Source organism: Balaenoptera ricei, chromosome 1 (genome assembly GCF_028023285.1).
Source record: "Balaenoptera ricei isolate mBalRic1 chromosome 1, mBalRic1.hap2, whole genome shotgun sequence".
Classification (NCBI taxonomy): domain Eukaryota; kingdom Metazoa; phylum Chordata; class Mammalia; order Artiodactyla; family Balaenopteridae; genus Balaenoptera; species Balaenoptera ricei.
In genome coordinates, this window is record NC_082639.1 from 12,466,864 (window position 1) to 12,485,118 (window position 18,255).

At 56.0% G+C, this 18,255-nt stretch overlaps 2 protein-coding genes across 3 annotated transcripts; both read right to left on the minus strand.

Annotated features, from left to right (window-relative positions):
* Positions 1–254: 254 nt before the first annotated feature.
* On the minus strand, positions 255–1,092 carry LOC132359795 (anoctamin-7-like). The gene is given in 4 exon segments (XM_059914457.1): positions 255–361; positions 618–712; positions 715–822; positions 904–1,092. Coding segments are annotated over 4 exon segments (414 nt in total). The 5' UTR covers positions 1,061–1,092; the 3' UTR covers positions 255–307.
* An 11,984-nt stretch (positions 1,093–13,076) lies between these two features.
* Positions 13,077–17,932, minus strand: CPLANE2 (ciliogenesis and planar polarity effector complex subunit 2). Of its 2 annotated transcripts, none has more exons than XM_059895104.1 (6): positions 17,816–17,932; positions 17,313–17,435; positions 15,832–15,984; positions 15,105–15,229; positions 14,666–14,802; positions 13,077–14,426 (listed from the first exon to the last, which is right to left on the minus strand). In XM_059895104.1, exons 2-6 carry the CDS (start codon positions 17,422–17,424, stop codon positions 14,177–14,179), a joined length of 777 nt encoding a protein of 258 aa, XP_059751087.1. In that variant the 5' UTR covers positions 17,425–17,435; positions 17,816–17,932; the 3' UTR covers positions 13,077–14,176. The 2 variants fall into 2 exon arrangements, with proteins under 2 accessions (XP_059751087.1, XP_059751094.1); XM_059895111.1 differs by lacking the exon at positions 17,816–17,932 and adding an exon at positions 17,613–17,788.
* Between the last annotated feature and the right edge of the window lie 323 nt (positions 17,933–18,255).

Genomic DNA, 18,255 nt, shown 5'->3' on the forward strand with positions numbered 1-18,255 from the left:
CCTCAGCCAGCTCTGCCCTCTAGCCCGCCCCCTAGACTCAGCTTCCTGCCCTCCCAGTTAGGCTCCGCCCCACCCCTCCCACAAGCTCACTGCCCCGCCTCCAGATTCAGCACCCCGCCCCCAGCCAGGCCCAGCGGGTCCGCAGGCTCAAGGCCCCGCCCCTCCCAAGCAGGCCCCGCCCCACCGCGCTCAGCCCCGGCCGGTGGTTCTCCCACCTGCAGGGCGTGTGGTTGCCCTAGGCAAGGTAAGCAGGGGGTGCGGGCGCCAGGATGAAGTTGACGTAGCCACGCAGCTGGCTGTGGTGTTCTTACTGGTACAGGAGACGTGGCAGGAAGTCCGAGGTGAAGGCGATGAGGAAAGCCTGCAAGGGGGCTTCACAGGAAGGCCGTCCCGCCTTTCAGGGCCCAGTCTCCTAACTCATGCCGCCCAGGTCCAGTCCCACTCCCGCAGGCAGGAGCCTGTGCCCGAGGATTCTAGCCTTCTGCCCCTATTTCCCAATCTCTCACCCTGATTTCCAGCCTCAGCCCCCATTTCCCTATTCCCGAGCCTCCTCCCAGTCTCTGATCTTCATTTCCCCCTCTGACCCTGTATTTCCCTCCTTACCCCCCTCTCCTCACATTCACGATGACAGAAAGGTAGGCAATGGCTTCAAGCAGGACCAGCCAGATCCCAATGCCCTGGGTCCGCTCAGCCACCAGCCGCCAGTACTCTCACAGAACTTCTGGGTGTCCGGTCGGATCTCCACCCAGTTGCTGAGCAGAGCAAACAGGGGTGCCGGTGGGAAGGCTGCCACGAAGATGGTGATGAACCTAGACCACAGCACTGGAGTTGGGGAGTGTCGGGCCTGGGGTCACCTCCCCTGCTGGGCCAGGCCCCCAGGAACCCTGCTGGGCCACTGCTCACCCATCTCCAGGAATTCATCAAACTGGCCCTTGAACTCAATGAGCTCATAGTCCTGCTCCCAGCGCCGCTGCTCCTGCCTGATCTGGGTGTCCTGCAGCCCGGCCAGGTGTCTCTTCTGCCGCCAGGTCTTCAGCTTCCTGGGACCAGACAACACCATGTCTATCCTCCCACTCCCTTAAAGATAGACACCATGATTATTCACACTTTACAGATGAGGAAATGGAGACTCAGAGACCTGGCCCAAGGCTCCCCAAGTTGTAAATGGTGCAACCAGAGCTCAAGTCCTGTTTGTTAGACTCCAGAGTCCAGGGCTCTTAAACTCTGGGCTTCCTACATGGCCATTCTCGGTCTCTGAAAGCCCTTCCCTGATCTAAAATGCTAATAGAAAGCCCTCCTCTTTCCTGTTCAGCGTATCATTTTATCCACTCAACTCTTTTGGAGAGGTATTATTGTCCCCATTGTACAGGTGAGCAAACTGAGGCTTAGAGAGTAGCAAAGCCAGAGCTTACAGGAGGCAGAACTAGGACTTATGTTCTGGGGTCCTGACCCCCATGGGGGGGCGCGGTTTCTGCTTTGCCATCATAAAGGCCCCCTGCCCCAGCCTGACTAGGCCCAACCCCCAGATCATCCCCTGCACGCACAGCACAATGAACTCCTGCACGTTGCTGACCAGCTGTTTGCTCACTGTGATGATGAAGAGCTGTTGAGCAAGTTCAAGAAGGCAGCCTCCAGGCTCGCTGTGATTGGCAGACACACAGCACCTTACTCAGGGCTTAGGGGCTGGCCCCCTATTCCTTGGAGGCCGCAGAGGCAGATCCTGCCCTGCCAGACCTGAGGGTGTGATGACCCCCACCGTCCCTCAAGAGCTGGCCCTCTAAGGATACTCACGTCCTCGTTCCACATGCCAAGCGGCCTGCCATGCTCACCAGGGTATCCCACAAACCTGTAGGCCCACCGCATCTGTTGGCAATGTGCCCTCCCCTTCTGGAGCCAGGCCACAGCTAAACTCCATGCTGAGGCTGACCTCTCTCCCCGCCCACCCACTGAGAGATAACTCTGGTGACCGGGCTGCTGGGAGGCCTTGTCCCACCGCCCCCAACTAGGCTATGTTCCCAAGGCCTGTTGGGACCATGGCCCGTATCTACTGCTCAACCCATGAGAAGTCAATTGGGTATTTCTGGCCCAGGAAGAGGGAGTCATGCTGCTGGTGGGGGGAGGGGTGGTTCTTTTGGTGATTCTCCCTCCCATTCCTGCCAAATGACAATGGCAATTACACATTAACACCACCTCCTGGGAGTCTAGCCCTTGAGGACTCCTGACCCATCCTTGTTAAAAACTGGAAGCTCCTAGAGGGAAGGCCCAGCTCTGGTTCATTTCTGTGTCCCTAGCATCCAGTCCAGACTGCTCAGTGGAAAGGCTACCACAAAGATGGTGTTGAAGCCAAATTTCAGCAATGGGAGGTTGAGTGAATGAATGAATGCAGGTGTTAGAGTTTCACATTTACCCAATGATGCATTGGTATATTACAGTTGAGAAAATTGAAGCCCAGGGATTTCCTTGGGGGGGCAGCAGTTAAGACTCCATGCTCCCAATGCAGAGGGCCCAGGTTCAATCCCTGGTCAGGGAACTAGATCCCACATGCATGCCGCAACTAAGAGTTCGCATGCTACAGCTAAGGAGCCCGCGAGCCACAACTAAGGAGCCTGCTTGCCACAACTAAGACCCAGCACAACCTAAATAAATAAATAAATATTTAAAAAAAAAATTGAAGTCCAGGGAAATCAAGGACCAACTTCAAGGTCAAGACCTTGGTAGAGACAAATCTAGAGGCTCAAGGATGCTGCCACTCTGCTGGCAAATCATTTGAGAGTCGACAGCCTTGGTGCGGGGGGGAGTCCTCACCTGCCTTTGAAGAATGCCACAAAGAAGGGAGAGAAGTAGATGGACTTCCCTGGCGGTCCAGTGGTTAAGACTCTGCACTCCCAGTGCAGGGGGCATGGGTTCTATCCCTGGTTGGGGAAGATCCCGCATGCTGTGTGGCATGGCCAAAAACAACAAAAAAAGAAAGGAAAGGAGTAGAAATTGACAAACTGGAGGATGAAGACTTTAAAAGTGAAGGCATCTTCATGGAGGGTCTGGGCTCTGTGCATCTCTGGGCAAAAGGCAGAGCTGGTCAGAGTTTTATTGAGTGTAAGGGGGCAGGCCCAGCCCATTGGGTCAACTCATATGCTTCTGTCCCCAATCCACCTTCCCCTAAGGCCGACCATGCCCCCCTGGCCACCTTCATCTGAGGATGGCTGAGCAGGCTGGGGACACCAAGGTGGGAGCTGCAGGCTCTGAGATGCAGGGAGCCCTGCCTCAGGGCTCACAGTTCCCAAGTGATGCCAGGACATCCCTGCGATCCCCTGCTCTTACTCATCCCACCTGGTGAGCTGCTCAGCCAGTGAGGTATAGACCTGGCCCAGGAGGAGGATCAGTACCAGGTAGAGCACAGTGCTGCTGATGTTGGCAATGTTACCAGCCTAGGCAAAGTGATGGCCATCACCTTGAGCCCAGCCACGTGGAGAGGCAGAAGGAACTTGAGGATGCCCCCGTTGTGCCCGGAGTCTGGAACAGTGGTCCTACCCTCCATTGCTCCAAGGGGCACTCACTTGGGTCATGAGCACAGAGTTGGCCGTGTGGAACATTGCAATGCTGATGATGCCGCAGTAAATGATGACAGACACCAGGAAAATCATCACCACACAGAGCTGGGGGCCAGCAGGGAGAGCTGTCAGAGCTGGAAGGCAGGTCCACCAGGGCACCAGCCCACCCTGCAGGGCACAGTCCTTCCAGAGCAAGGGCCCAACGCCCCCTCACCATGATGAGGATGGCTGCAGAGCTGGTGAGTAGGCAGGGAAGATGGGTGCGGGGTGGGAAGTAGGGCTCCTTCAGGCCTGTCACTGGGTTCTGGGCCATCTGTGGGGCCAGGGCAGCAAACTCTGGATGTGGGCACTCCTATCAGAGGGGGCAACAGAAATGTGCATCCCAGGGCCCAAGGGTCTGGGTGTCATGACCCTGGGGTGGGGGAAGCCTCCTGTCTTTTCCTGTTTGCACAGGGAGCTCTGGAAATGCAGGAATGAGGTCTGATTCATTTTTGTTTCTGCAGGGCCTTTTTTCCCTAGGGCCTGGCTAAGAGCCTGTGGATGGATGGATGGATAGATGGATGGATGGATTGGCGGGTGAGTAGACAGAGAAGTAAACAACAAATGGATGCACATGTGGGAGAGGGCTAGATAGTCTGAAGGACAGGTGGCAGTAGGTGGACAGGTGGGTGGGCAAACTAGACAGGCAAATCTCTGTAAGTGAGTGCACAGATGTGTGGGTAGATGGGCAGATGGATGTATGTATGGATGGATGGCTAGGTGGAGGAGGACATGAGGGTGTGGTTGGATGGATGATGGACATGAGGATGGATGGGTAGATGGATGGATGGGTGGATGAGTAGATAATGTATTAGTTATTCAATAACTACTAACTGACCACATACACTCTGCAGTAGATACTGGATATGACATGATGAACAAACTGGACAAAATCTAAGTCCTAACAGAGTTTACAGTCTAGTTGGGGAGATGGACATTAGATAAATGAACACAAATATGTACTTGTGAATAACTCCTATGAAGGAAAACTGGTCTTCAGGGATGGTCACTCAGAGGAAATGACATTTTAGCTGGGACCTAAAAGATAAACAGGTGCTAAGTAAGGGGAAAATGAAGGGGAAGCATTGCAGGGGTTGGGGAGGAGACTGTGTGCAGAGGCAGGGCCACTCTTTGAGTCACATGAGTTGTATAATTCACTGCTCTAAGAGATGCCATTCACAATGACGTTGTTACTTCAGTTTTTCCTTCCTGCTTTTTCAGTCCTCCAGAACCTGTTTAACCAATCAATACCTTATAATAAATCCTCTCTGTTGAAATAACTAGTCTGGTTTCTATCTTCTTGTCAACCCTAACTGTTGGATGGATTACATTATGGATATTTGGACAGATGGATAGGTGGAGAGATAGATTTGTGATTCATAGATTCACCCATCAAATGTTTAATGAGCACTTTCTATATGCTAGGGGCTGTTCTGGGCCCTAGGGAGACAGCAACATCACACACAAGGTCTCTGGAGCTCACGTTCTAGCGGCAGAGGACAGACAAAAAACAATAAACAAGAAAATGTAGTGATAAATGCTGTGATGAGATTAAAACAGTGATAGGGAGCTTCTTTAGATTGGGTGATCAAGGAAGGCCTCTTTATTTTTATTTATTTATTTATTTTGGCCACCCCCTCTCAGCTTGTAGGATTTTAGTTCCCCGACCAGGGATTGAACCCAGGCCCTTGGCAGTGAGAGAGCGGAGTCCTAACCACTGGCCATCAGGGAATTCCCAAGAAAGTCCTCTTTAAAAGGGTGACATTTAAGTCAAGATATGAATGACAAAAAGTAGGCCATATAAAGTCCGGAAGAAGAAGATTCTAGCAGAGAACAGCCAGTGCCAAGGCTCTGGGGTGGAAATAACCCTGTCCTATTCAAGGAACAGCAAGGAACCAGTGGAGCTAGTGGAGGAGAACTAGGCAGAAGCCAGATCACACAGGGTTGTGGGCTGCTGTGAGGGGCTTGGATAGTTTTCCAAGTGCATATGAGAACCCACTAGAACGCTTTGAGTAGGATAATTCAGGATGTGATTTGTATCTTCAAAAGATTGCCCTGGCAGCTGGGAATGGATTGAATGGGGGCAAACATAAGAGCAGAGAGACATATTGGGAGGCTACTGCGGGGGTTCAGGTAAGAGAGAATTGTGGTTTGGACTGGGGCTAGGGGGTGGGGAAAGTGAGGGTGGCAGTGGAGATGGAGAAAAGCAAACAGATTCAGGATCAATGATTAGATGTTTGGATGGACAGGTGGATGGCTAGATGGGTAGATGAGTGGAACGCTTCTCTCCTTCTTCCCTGTTTCAGGAAGAGTTTCTCTTTGAGCCTCTAAATGCCTCTAGTATTTAACCTCACCAAACCTTATATCATCCTGATGTCAGGGGAGGGTGGAAAAGTGACCCAGGAAAATTGTAGGGAAGAGCCAGATTTGGATCCTGGGATGCGGTATTCCAGAGTCTGAGCTGTTCCCAGCATGCCTTATGGCCTCTGAGAACTGCGGGAAGCAGAGTTCTGGGCCTGGAGGGCTGAGCTGGGCGTCAACTCCTCTTCCTGGAGGTCACTGCAGTCCCAGTGGTGGGCCAAGGTGGTACTCTTGTGCTCCCAGTGCTCCAGGAAGGCCATGGCCCAGAAGGACAAGAAGATGCTAAAGAACACAGTTCCCAGATGGTCAAAGAGATAGCCCAGCTGCAAAGGAGGGAGAGAGGACACACTGCAGAGGGCACACTGCCTTCCCAGCAGCTAGGCCCAAGGTGCTGGGTCCCAAACACCTACCCATTCCCTTGCTCTCTTCCCTGGCTCACTTTGGCCATGGGGCAGATCTCGGAAATATTCCATGTGGCACAAGTATCCATTCCATGTGTCACAAATTTTCCATGTGGCACAGGGTGAGCACATGAGGAAGGAACTCCTGCTCGCACAGATCTCCTCCCTATGAGCAAAGAGTACCCCATCCTGGGAGGGTCTATCCTCAACCAGCCAGCTGACCCAGCCCATGCAGCTCATCCCCCCAGCACTCCCAGTCACTCACGCTGGTACATTTGTGCCCATGGTAACTAGGCCAGAGGTAAAGACCAGGGTACCCACAAGAGCAGCAGTCAGCAGCCAGGCTGTGTAGGTGACAGAATGCGGGGGGACAGAATGCTCATGAGCCCCCATCTCCGTATTCAACCCCAGCTCCCAGCCCTCACCCCCAACACCAGATGCACCAACCAGGCAAAGTAGATAGCTACCTTGTCCCCAAAGTCCTCCTGTATGTGGTGCAGGGGCTGGTACTTGTGCCAGCACCCTCAGCAGGCCCAGTATGAATAGAGCAATTGTCGAGGGTTGAGGTCTGCACCAGGCACCTGGTACCCGGGCAGATCACAGGGGCCCCAGGGAGAGGAAAGGCGGGAGGGCTGCAGGGACGTCCCAGAATTTTCTCCTGATGCCCCTGCAGTGGAAGAAAGCTGGGCTTGTGTCATCTCTGCCTCACGCAGTGGGAAAGCTGCAGTGTAGACTCCCTCGGTCAGCAGGCGGGCCATGCCCATCTCTGCACGTTTCCGTCTCCCATAGATTGTTCGGGCCAGGATCTCTGCCACCTGCCAGAAAGAATTCTGGCATCAACTCCGCCCCTGTAAGGTCCCAGCTGGACCCTCCCCAGGCAGTTGTCTCATCACTTGGTGCCTCTGGGTGCTGGAGAAGTAGGAGTCATGGGAAGCCCTGCCCAGGAATCTGTGAGCAGAGCAGGGGTCAGAAGCTGAACCCTCCGCCGAATGCGAGACCTAACACGATAAGAGCGCAGTCTCTAGGCTGGGGACACAATGATAAAACGTGCCTGCTGGACTTCCCAGTGGCACAGTGCTTAAGAATCCACCTGCCAAATGCACGGGACACGGGTTGGATCCCTGGCCGGGGAAGATCCCACATGCCACGGAGCAACTAAGCCCGTGCGCCACAACTACTGAGCCTGCGCTCTAGAGCCCACAAGCCACATCTATTGAGCCCGCGAGCCACAACTACTGAAGCCCGCGTGCCTAGAGCCCCTGCTCGGCAACAAGAGAAGCCACCGCAATGAGAAGCCCGCGCACCGCAACGAAGAGTAGCCCCCGCTGGCGGCAGCTAGAGAAAGCCCGCCTGCAGCAACGAAGACCCAACGTAGTCAAAAATAAATAAGTAAAATAAATAAATTTATTTTTTTTTTTAAAAGTGCCAGCTGCTAAAACCGGAAGGCCCTTCTCCCCACAAAGCTCAGCCTGGGCTGGGTGTTTTGCAGCCAGGTGAGCATCTGAGGGGCATTGAACGGGTGGGAAGCCGGGGAGAGGAGCCAGGGACGGGGAGCCGCTCGGGCACGGCCTGAACCCCAGGCTGCGGAAAGGACAAGCCTGAGACCTAAAGTGAGTTAAGCAGGAGTTGTCTCCTTGGCAAACCAAGGAGGAGCAACGGAGCCTCGATTTGGCTAAGCCTGCGGCTGGCGCCCCTCCCCTCTGCGGGAGGCCCCGCCCACCCGAGACCACTCGCCCGCTCACAAGTCCAGCTTGGAGCGGCGGAAAGTCCAGCTGCTTATTGGGCACGTGTTGCTGCAGAGATTGCAGCAGGCGAAGGCGCCGCAGTAGCTCCCCCCTCCGTCCGAGTCCGGGTTACGTCGGGCCTGCGGGACCAGGGCAGGATCACCGGTACCTGGGAAGACTCCGCCCCCGGGCTGACCTCGCCCCTGCCCATCCCTCCCACCTGCAGCGGCACGCGCAGGCTCAGTTCCTCCGCCAGCAGCTCCCAGGGCGCACAGCTTGGCGAGGTACACGGCGAGGGCGCGGCGCTTGGCGAGACTGCACTCCTTGGGGGGCCGGGGTCTCCGGATGGACCAGACCCCGGAGCCCCTCCTCTCATGATCCCGCCTGGGAGTGAAAGATCCCGTTCCGCGCGCGCGGGCCCTTGGCCGCCTTCAAAAGCTCTTTGATTTGCGTTTCCTCGTTTGAAATTCAAACGAGGGGGGAACTAGCACCCTCATTTTACAAACGTGGAGATAGACGCTGAGTAGGCCGGCGTCATACAGTAGTGGCTGCTGGTTCCCATTTATTGAGCACCTCCAATGTGCAGGCCCTGGGCTGAGCGCTTTGCACACTGGCCAGTTTAATCATCACAGCCCCTCTATGGGGCTGACGCTACGGTAAAGCCCATTTTACAGATGAGGTGCTGAAGTCGCTTGCGCAGGTCACAGGGCTCGTTAGGGGAGCCCGCGCTCGGCCTCGGGGATTGAGCCCGCGCAGCCCGTCCCCGCCGCGCTCACCTCCTCCAGGAGCACCCCGGCCGCGCGCAGGTTCCTCTGGAACTTATGGCGCCAGCTCCGCTGCAGGAGTCGCTGCCACCACGCCCGCCGCGGGGGTCGCAGCTTCTCCTCCCTCACGAGCAGGAAGTCTGTCCCATCGCGGGGGCAGAAGGGCAGTTGGGAACGGTCTGCCCCACCCTACCCCACTTCCACCCTGGGTGGGGAGTTGGGGGCTGGGTTTATCAGTCCCACTAAAGCCCAAATTAAAGGAAATAGTTCGTGGGACTTCCCTAGCGGTCAGTGGTTAAGACTCCGCGCTCCCAATGCAGGGGACCCGGGTTCGATACCGCATGCCGCAAATAAAGATCCCGCAGGAGGCAACGAAGGTCCGCGTGTCACAACTAAGACCCGGCACAGCCAAATAAATAAAAATAAAAAATAAAGGAAATAGTTCGCGCCACAGCAAGAGCGACTGGGCTTAGCTCAAAGGAGGAACTGCCCATTGCAAAAAAAGGACCAGAGATGCCACGGGATTCCTCGCGGAGGTAAGACCTCTCTTTCCTCCCTGTAAGAGAGGGACTGTGGGTTGGCTACTCTGGCTGCCTGAGTGAAGCGGTGAAGTGGGGTTAAAGAGTCCTGTCTGGCCCCAGTCTCACCGATTTCGGTTTTCCAGTCGCGGAAAAAGTTGCCTCCGGAGTCTGGGACACAAATGCTGCCGCGGGACGCGCAGAGACGGTCGTCCTCCGGTCCTTGTCCTCGGCGCCATCGCCGTCCTGGGCGCAACAGTACCGGAGTGCAGGTGAGAGGACCCCGGCGAAGGTGCAGGTGCCAGGAACTTCTCCACCCGCCCAGCTGGGCCGCCCCTCCTTCCGCCCACCCGCCCGCCCACCTCTGGCTAAATATAAAGCGCAACAATGGAGGCGCTGTCGGCGCGATCTGCGACCCTTCTCCCTCTTCTCCACTCGCTCTCAGCCCCAGAAACACCACCACTACCATAAATAACAACAGCGACAAAGACAGTAGCCAACATTTGCTGGGCCCTTAATTCAGTGCCTGGCCCAGTACTAAATATTTTACACGCATTTACTTGTTACAACTCAAAAGAAATGAGTGGGTGCTCTTGTTATCTCCATTTTACAGATGACACAAAGGAATTAAAGTGAACAATCCAAAGTCACAGTTCTTCACCTTCCTTCTGGGACACGGTCCCAAGCCTCAGTCGGTCCCCTTTGCTCCCAGGAAACACCCCTTCTTTCTAGAATAGAATTGAATACCAACTCTCCCCACTTCACCTCGCCCCCACTGGCCCAGCCTCTAGGTCTGAGGTCACAGGGAGGGAGGGGCCCCCCACCCCCTTAACTCCCAGCTTGGGCCTCTGGGGATTTGCCTCCACACAGCTCTGACTTGTCTTGGGCCCTGAGCCCCATGCCACCCTCTGGGCACTGCTCCCCCAAGTCTGTTTCATGGCACAGGGTGGAGGCTGGGGATGGTGTCATGTCTGGCACCAGGCTGCCCTGGGAGTAAGGAGATCCAGGGCAGCACCAGGGAGTCCCACCCCCATTCTGGACTCACCCAGGGCTCTGGAGGCCTGCCCAGCAGCCTTTGCAGATCTGGCTCCTGCATCCCCTTCCTCATCCTGGGAGCAGGCAACTTGCCTGGGGTTCTCCTTATTGTCCACGAGGCCAGGCTTGGCTGGTGGCTGGCAGCAGGCAGGAGCTTCACTTACCAGCTCACTGTGGCCTGGGAAGGATGGGGGAAGGAGAGGAAGAGGAGAGGGAGGAGGGAGCGAGGCACCAGTACCGTATTTCCCCTCCTACAGGCAGCCCCAGGCTTCTGGTTGGAAAAGCAAGACCAAGTGGGATCGTGTGAGGGGCTGGACCCAGAAGACACCATTGGGGGATGAGGGGAAGGGACAGTCCAGGGGAGAGGGGCACGGAAGGCTAAGAGCATCAGGGCTGCTCCATGGCTCTGCAACCTTGGAGAAACGCCTGACCCTCTCTGGCCTCAGCCTCCCTATCTTAGTCCATTGGACTGCTACAACAAAAGACCACAAACCGGGTAGTTTATGAACAACAGAAATTTATTTCGCATGGCTCTGGAGGCTGGGAGTCCAAGATCAAGTCGTCACCACTGTCCAGTTCTGGAGAGGGCCCTCTTCCTTGTTCACAGCCAGCACTTTTTCTCTGTATCCTCAGATGGTGGAAGGGGCTAGGGAGCTCTGTGAGGTCTCTCTTATTAGAGCACTAATCCCATTCATGAGGGCTCTGTCCCCATGACCGAATCCGCTCCCAAAGGCCCCTAATACCATCACACTGCAGACTAGGATTTCAGTGTACCCATCTGGGGGGGACACAACCATTCGGTCCATAGCACTCTCCCTCTGTAGGAAAGGGGCTTGGGGAGGGAAGAAGAGGGGTCTGGGATGTCCTGACAAACAGCACCAGGGCTGGGCTGCAGCACATACACACCCCCACCCCTGGAGAAGCTAGTCCCTCCTCCCACCAGCTTCCCTCTAGAGCCCTGAAGTCTGTGGGCTCCAGGGCCCAGAGGAGCAAACATGGCTACCCTCTTCCCAAGGATCCCCTCTAAGTCAGGGCTCACCCCTGAACCAGCCTGGGGGCATAGTCACCACCCCTTCCCTCCAGGTAGCCCCAGGGCCCACAGAGGGAGCAGCAGGGTATTTGCCTTTGAGCTGTTGTGAGGCTTAACCTAATGGTGGAATTTCTGGCACCAAAATGGGGAGAAGCCAACTCCCCGACTTCCAGTGGCCTCCGGACACGCCACAGAATGGCCTCTGTCTCCCAGGCCCTGAGAGAGGAACTTTATCTGGAGTCTGGACCCTCTCCTGTGCAGGACCTACCACGTGATTGGTGGTGTCCAGTGGAAAACTATTGAAAAATTATTAAGGATTTCAAGATGGCAACAGCAGAGCATTAAGCCAGGTGTGGGCCCCCCAGTGCAGAGCCCTGTGGACTGCTCAGGTGCCAGGCCCACAAAGCCGGCCTGAGTCCGTGTGTGTGTGTGTGTGTGTGTGTGTGTGTGTGTGTGTGCGCGCACATTCTCTTCTCATTCACGCTCCGCGACCCCGCCCAGAGTCCACTCTGCGGGGACAGCCACCAGCTATTAGGAGAATTATGGCTCTGCAGCTCCCTCCTCCCTCGGGCTTCCAGTTCTCTGCACTTCGGTGGAGGCCTCTAAGGGGGTAGCCTACGAAATACTAAAGTGGCACTGGGCCTGGGCTCTGAGGGGCTGAGAAAGCAGCGCTGGGATGGCAGGTGGCCGGCTCCAAGCCTTAGCACCGTTGTGGTCCCCACTTTGTTCTTACTCAGGGAGAAGGGAATTGTTTACCTCTTGGTTTGGGGTGAAAGTGGGTGAGGGGTCGATTCTCTGACTGGAGCAGTGCTAACCAGTGCCAACCAGTGCCCTGCTCTGCTGTGGGGAGGATCTAGGTTATTTCTCCAGAGCAACCTCTGGCTCTTGGCTGAGCTGGTGCCCAAGAAGGATGCTGAAGCTTTAAGGCCTGAGATAACTGGCTGGGATGTGGGGTAGCTGGTGCCCACAACACACATGGGTATCCATAGCTGGAAGGTCACATTCCAGCCCAGAGGCCACCTTTGCTGGGTCCTGCCTTGCTCTGCCTGGTGGGTAAGGTCTACTGGAGCTAAGAACAGAGGGAAATGGGCCAAAGCAGAGCTGAAAGCAGCAGTGGGACACTCTGTGGCCGGGGAGCAGGAGTCGGCCGGTGGGCTGTGCAGGCTGTGAGGCTTGGGTCCTGCCCAGCAACATTCCTCCTCTGGGACATGGGCTAAGCTCAGGTCTCAGCTCTGAACCTGAGTTGGGGGTAAGAAGGTGCTAAAATCAATGCTTTAGGCCCTGGAAAGGTTGACAAACCTACAGGCAGTGAGTGCACAGGGTGGACAGACTGACAAGCAGTGCCATGCAGGCCATCAGTTAGCGAAGGAGCGTAAGCCAGGGAGAGCACGCAGGAGCCTCCTGTGTGTGCCAGGAGGGAGAAGCGGGGCAGCATTTTAGGGCAAGTACTGGTGTGTGTGGGCACATGATCATGCGCGTGAGTGTGGAGTGTTCAGAGCTGCTTTCTCGAGAGGGGGCTCTGAGGGTCAGCTGGCTGACCTGGGCATCCAGGGCCCTTCCAGCTGGGTCAGACTCAGGCCGGCTCTCTGCCCAGGGGTCCATCTATGGGGCTGGAGAGGGTGTCACTGGGGAGGGAAAGAAAGTATAAAGGCTGGCTTTATAAATAAATGTATAATTTATTATACATTTATTATACAAAGTATAAATGCGGCCCACATTCACTAGTGTCTGGCTGATGGGGCAAGGGCACAAGGTCACTCACCTTCCTTCTCCTGTCCTTGCTGGCCCCCTGCCAGCTCACGCCCTGACCCCCCCACCTGGCCCAGTCCCTGCCCAGTGATACTTTCTGGTTCCCCCAGGCTGGCAGGGCCCCTGTCCTAAGCATAGCTTGACAGCTTCATGGTCAAAAAAAGGAATTCCAGAGTGAGGTGCTTGCCTCCTGGACACACAGGTGGACTACATTTCCCAACTTCCCCCGCTGCTCTGTGTGACCATGTGACTAGGTGCTGGCCAATGGAATGTGGGCAGAAATGAGGCACACCGTCCTAGGCCAGGTCTGTAGAAACCTGCTGGGGGACCTTCCACCCGCACTCATCCCGTCTGCTGACTGGATGTTGATGCCCCAGGACAAACTGGGAAGAAACTCATGGAAGATGTCAGAGCCTGGGTCTCTGAATCAGTGTATAGAGCAGAGCCTCCACACCCACCTTCACCTCCACCTGAGGTGAGACATAGAAAGAAAAAAACTTCTCTTAAGTTAAGCCACTGAGAGTTCAGGGTTTACCTGGTACAGCAGATGGTGTTACCTCAACTAACACGTACAGGCTCTGACTGAAGTCACTTGAGGTCCAGGGCCCAGCTGAGGCACCCCCTCTCCCCAATCACACTCCACGGTTGCTGCAGAAGGGGGAAGGGCAGGGGGAGGCTGGGGAGATGCTTGAGCCCTCAGGCCTTGCGCATACAGTTCCTCAGTTTCCAGAAACCCAGACTCCTAGGGCAGAGGGAGGAGGCCAGAGGACAGCCAGATGCCCTCAGACGGCTGCCCTACCGAGCCTTGTGCCCCACCTCACTGCCAAGAATTCCACAAGGAAAGTGCTCTGGGGGCGGGAGCCTTCTCAGGCCACCATTCTCCCTGACTAGGACCCTCTGGCCAGTCCTCGGGATGAGATCAATATTCCTGTCCCAGCCTTAGGCCCTGGGGTCCTGCTCTGGGTCACCTGAGGGTCAGGAGTGCCCACTCATCATGCCACCACCCCTCAGCTGGGGGGGTCCTCTGGGGGGTTGGGGAGCAGGCCAGCTGCCACCTGGTCCTGGTGCCACAACTGCTCTGCCAGGCCGTTGAGCACGTGGGCAATGTCGGCCAGCCCAGCCCGCCCATCCAGCGTGCGTCCATCTGCCAGCCGTCGCCCTGGCACACTCTTCACCCGCAGGAGGGGCAGCTCCCAGGCCTGCCGGAAGGCTGTGAGGTCACGCTCAGGCACGTCCGTGTGCATATACTGGTCAAATCTGGAGGAGGGTCAAGGAGCCTGTCTGGGTGCCTCTGCTTACCACCCCATCAAACCCAGCCTTCTCCCTCCTCCCTTGCCCCCCACACCCAGGGTCTGGGGGAGGCCCTGTTGCAGCCTTTAAGATAAAGCCCATGGGGCTGGACCCCATAGCTGGGCAGAGGCAGGCTGCCTGACACCCTTGCTCCGTGCCTTGCCAAGTGTGGCCTCTGACAGTCCTAGGGGCCACCCAAAGGATACTTGGAGCCGATGACCAGCCTGACCACACCAGGGGCCTCGCCTGCTACTCGGGCCAGCTGTCCAGGGAGGTCTTCAAAGGAGGCACGGTCAGTGAAGGAGAAGAGGAAGAGGAAAGCATCTGTTTTCTCCTGGCAAGCCTGGGGACAGAGAGGCTGATGAGAGGCTGATGCGAGGCTTGTAACCAGAACCTGTCGGCTGCAGGACCCTGAGAAGTCTCAGCACCATCCCTCCTTTCACAGACTGGGAAACTGCGGCCCAGAGCAGGGAGTGGCTGGTCCCAGGGCAGAGCTCTCCCAGCCCGGGGCAGCATCCTCAGTCCATTCATGCCCACTTCTGGCTCATGCAGACCAGGCAGGCCAGGCTCAGACGCCTGTGCTCAGAAGCCCACCTCAGGCAACCAGCCCCTCCTGGACCCACCCAGGCCCACCTTCCTGCTCACCGGCAGCATGTGATCGAACTTTTTGAGCGCAGATTCCCCGCAGTCCCAGAACTCAAAGCGGAACATGACAACACGGTCGCTGGCCTGCAGCTTGGCCGGCCAAAATACCACGGTGGTCTGGATGCCTGGGGAGGCAGGGGTCAGTCACTCAGCATGGGAGAGGTGGAGGTGGAGAGGAGTAGGGGGCCCAGAAGGAACAGGAAGAAGATATGTCCCTACCTTAATGGGTCCTCAGTCTGATGGGGGAGGCATAGTCCCTGACATGGGAGAACTCTCAGTCCTATGGGGGAAACTGCCCTGCCCCAGAGGAGCCTCCAGTCTACCAGGGAGAGGCAGCCCTAGCCCTAGCCATGACAAAGTAGTTTCCTTCTTGTGCACTGGGGAAGCCAAAGGTCCCGGAATAGTCTCAGATATTGCAACATGATGGTCAGTCAGCATCCAGTGGAAGGAAACAAGAAAGGAAGATCAGTGTTTTCTGAGCACCTACCTTGTGCCAGCTCAATGCTAGGCATGTTACCACCACTATCGCTAGTACCAACCCCACCACAACCCCAAGGGGTTGGTACTATTATCCCTTTTGGACAAAGGAGCCAATGTAGGTTCAGAGAGGTGAAGTGACTTTCCAAGGTTGCAGAGTAAACGGTAAGGCTGGTTACAAATCCTAGCTTATGTGGTCCAGGGCAAGTCTTTTCTCCACCCCAGGGAAGGCCTCCTAGGAGGGACTCACCAGTGGTCTCGTGGTGCACCACGGGCACCTCCAGGCCAGCCAGCTTGGCCACCAGTGCTGTCTTGCCCACACCACTCTTCCCGGACACAAAGATCTTGTAGCTGGCGGTGTCAATGGCCACAGGCGGGGGCAGCACTGGTCGCTCGAGCAGCCCTGGGGCAAGGAGGGATCCAGGTGGGGTCAGGGAGTCAACGTGCACTTGCCCCATCATACCTTGGGTGTACAACCTCATCTCTCAGGGCTTTTTCAGTGCCAACCAACCATTCCCTATACAGCACTCATGACAGAGGCCTGGGATACAAGCAGCATCCCCGGAGGAGAAGCTCTGCTGGGAACACCTGTGCTCTGTGAACTGGGCCAGTGCCTACTCCAAATAATACCATTTTTCAAAAAAAGTTTGATGCATGAGATGATTTTTATTATTTTATTTTATTTTTTGCCGCACCACGCGGCTTGCGGGATCTTAGATCCCCGCCCCCCCGACCAGGGATCGAACCCAGGACCCGGCGGTGAAAGCACTGAGTCCTAACCACTGGACCACCAGGGAATTCCCTGATATGGTTTTTATTAATACTATCACATATCCTAGATTTCCCACAGGTAAAAGAAAGGTTTTTCCTAATTCTCTCCTCAGTGGAGAAATATCAGCAAAAGTATCCTTAATTAACATAAACTCCTTAGAATCAATACAGTGAGATATTTATGAATGTTTACTTATTTATTTATTCTTTTTTTTTTTTTTTTGGTCCCACCGTGCAGCGTGTGGGATCTTAGCTCCCTGACCAGAGACTGAACTCAGGCCCACAGAAGTGAAAGCGCCGTGTCCTAACCACTGGACCGCCCTGAATGTTTTTAATTTAAAACTTGCAAAAAATAAAGTCTAAACTATGATCCATCTATAGGCGTAGGACCTCAAAGTCCTAAATTGTGGGTTGCCTGTCACTCTCTGGTCTTAAGCCTTCTGGTGTTTTGTCTCTCCTGGCCAGAGCTGGACTCCTGCAGCCGATGCCAGGCCCCTCTGCTGGCCTGTCAGCTGACCTTGCCTGGGTGAGTTAACTTCACCCTGGGGAACATGAGTGTCTTATCCTGGAGACAGCAGGATATGGAAGAGGCTTGTCTCTACTCACTAGGGGATCTTGGACAAGTCTGCAACGTGCTGTTGAGAAGGTTAAATTGGAGTCCATTGTATAAAGTGCCCAGCAGAGGGCCTGCCACCAGGTGAGGCCTCAATCAACAGCCTCTCTGGTGATAGTGGTTCCTGGCAGGGTTTTGGCTGTTTCCATGGCTCTGATGACAGAATTAACTCTAAGGAGGTTTGGGGGTGGGGACCCCAGGATAGGGCTTCTGGGGTCCCCAAGGTTGAGGAGTGCAGTGGAGCAGGCCCTCACTGCCCTGCTTCTCTGCTCCAGGCCCCCTACCACAGGGGACACTATTCTCCCCAGGGAGTGGCAGGTGACAGGCTGGGGGAGGGGGGCACTTACCGAACACCCGCCGTCGGTTCTTGCGCAGGATGCAGGCCAGGTACTCCTTGCCCTCGGCGCTCTCGTGCCAGTCTGGGACAATCACTGAGCCTGGGGCGGGTAGTCTGGCCATGGCTGGGCCACCTGACGGGGAGGGGAGATGGTAGAATGCTGAGAGTAGGGGATGGGAGAGGGTAACTGTTCCAAGCTGTACCTGTGAGGCCTCTTAACCTGCCCTCGGACTCTCCCCTGGAGCCCCAGCTCCCTCCTTGGAGGATGGAGCAATTATGGAGTCCCACCCTTCTCATTATTACGACTAACATTTTTGGAATCCAAGCTCCCTTTCAACATCCTGAGGGGTTACACACCCCCGTCCCCGTCTTATCACCCAGAAGGTGCAATTCCATAGTCCTTTCTCCTCCGTATTGCTCCCTGGGGGACAGCCATCCCATTATTGCCCCAGAGGGCATTTACACAGTCCCTAGCTCCCTTGTCTCCTCCGGGGGGCGGGGAGTCACACAGACCTGCTTCTCCTCTGCCTCCTGGATCCTGACTCCCAGGCCCACCCAGCCCTCACCATCAGCAGTCCCCGCGGGCGAATGGGCCCGGGTGGAGACCGCCCCTTTAAAAGCCCGCCCAGAGCTCCCGCCGCCCAGCACGCGGGGTCAGCTTCCGCCCTGCTTGCGTCCGGCTTCGGCTCAAGCCGCCAGCCCAGGCGCCGGTGCTTGAGGCGCATGTGCGGAGGCTGTTGTCATGGAGACGCGGGGGGCGGGGTTGGGCTGCCGGGTTCCACGTAGGTTTGGTCTCTCCTATGTGTGCAGCCACTCCGGCTCAGAGACACCCTGGACAGGGACTTGCCCTCTGGGCCATGGATCCTCTTCACATTGCTCAGTCCCAGCCCCAGTCTTTCCTCCAAAACTTGATCAAATCCCCCTTCTCCAGGAGCCTTCCGTGCCTCTTTGCT

What these genes read in the sequence shown, in the direction of transcription:
- CPLANE2 (XM_059895104.1), bottom strand. Translation starts at nt 17,424, where the DNA reads ATGGCCAGACTACCCGCCCCAGGCTCAGTGATTGTCCCAGACTGGCAC. An exon ending in GGTGCACCACGAGACCACTG is followed by an intron (nt 15,230 to 15,831) that starts GTGAGTCCCTCC and finishes CTGCCTCCCCAG; the next exon opens with GCATCCAGACCACCGTGGTA. An exon ending in AGTTCGATCACATGCTGCCG is followed by an intron (nt 14,803 to 15,104) that starts GTGAGCAGGAAG and finishes CTCTGTCCCCAG; the next exon opens with GCTTGCCAGGAGAAAACAGA.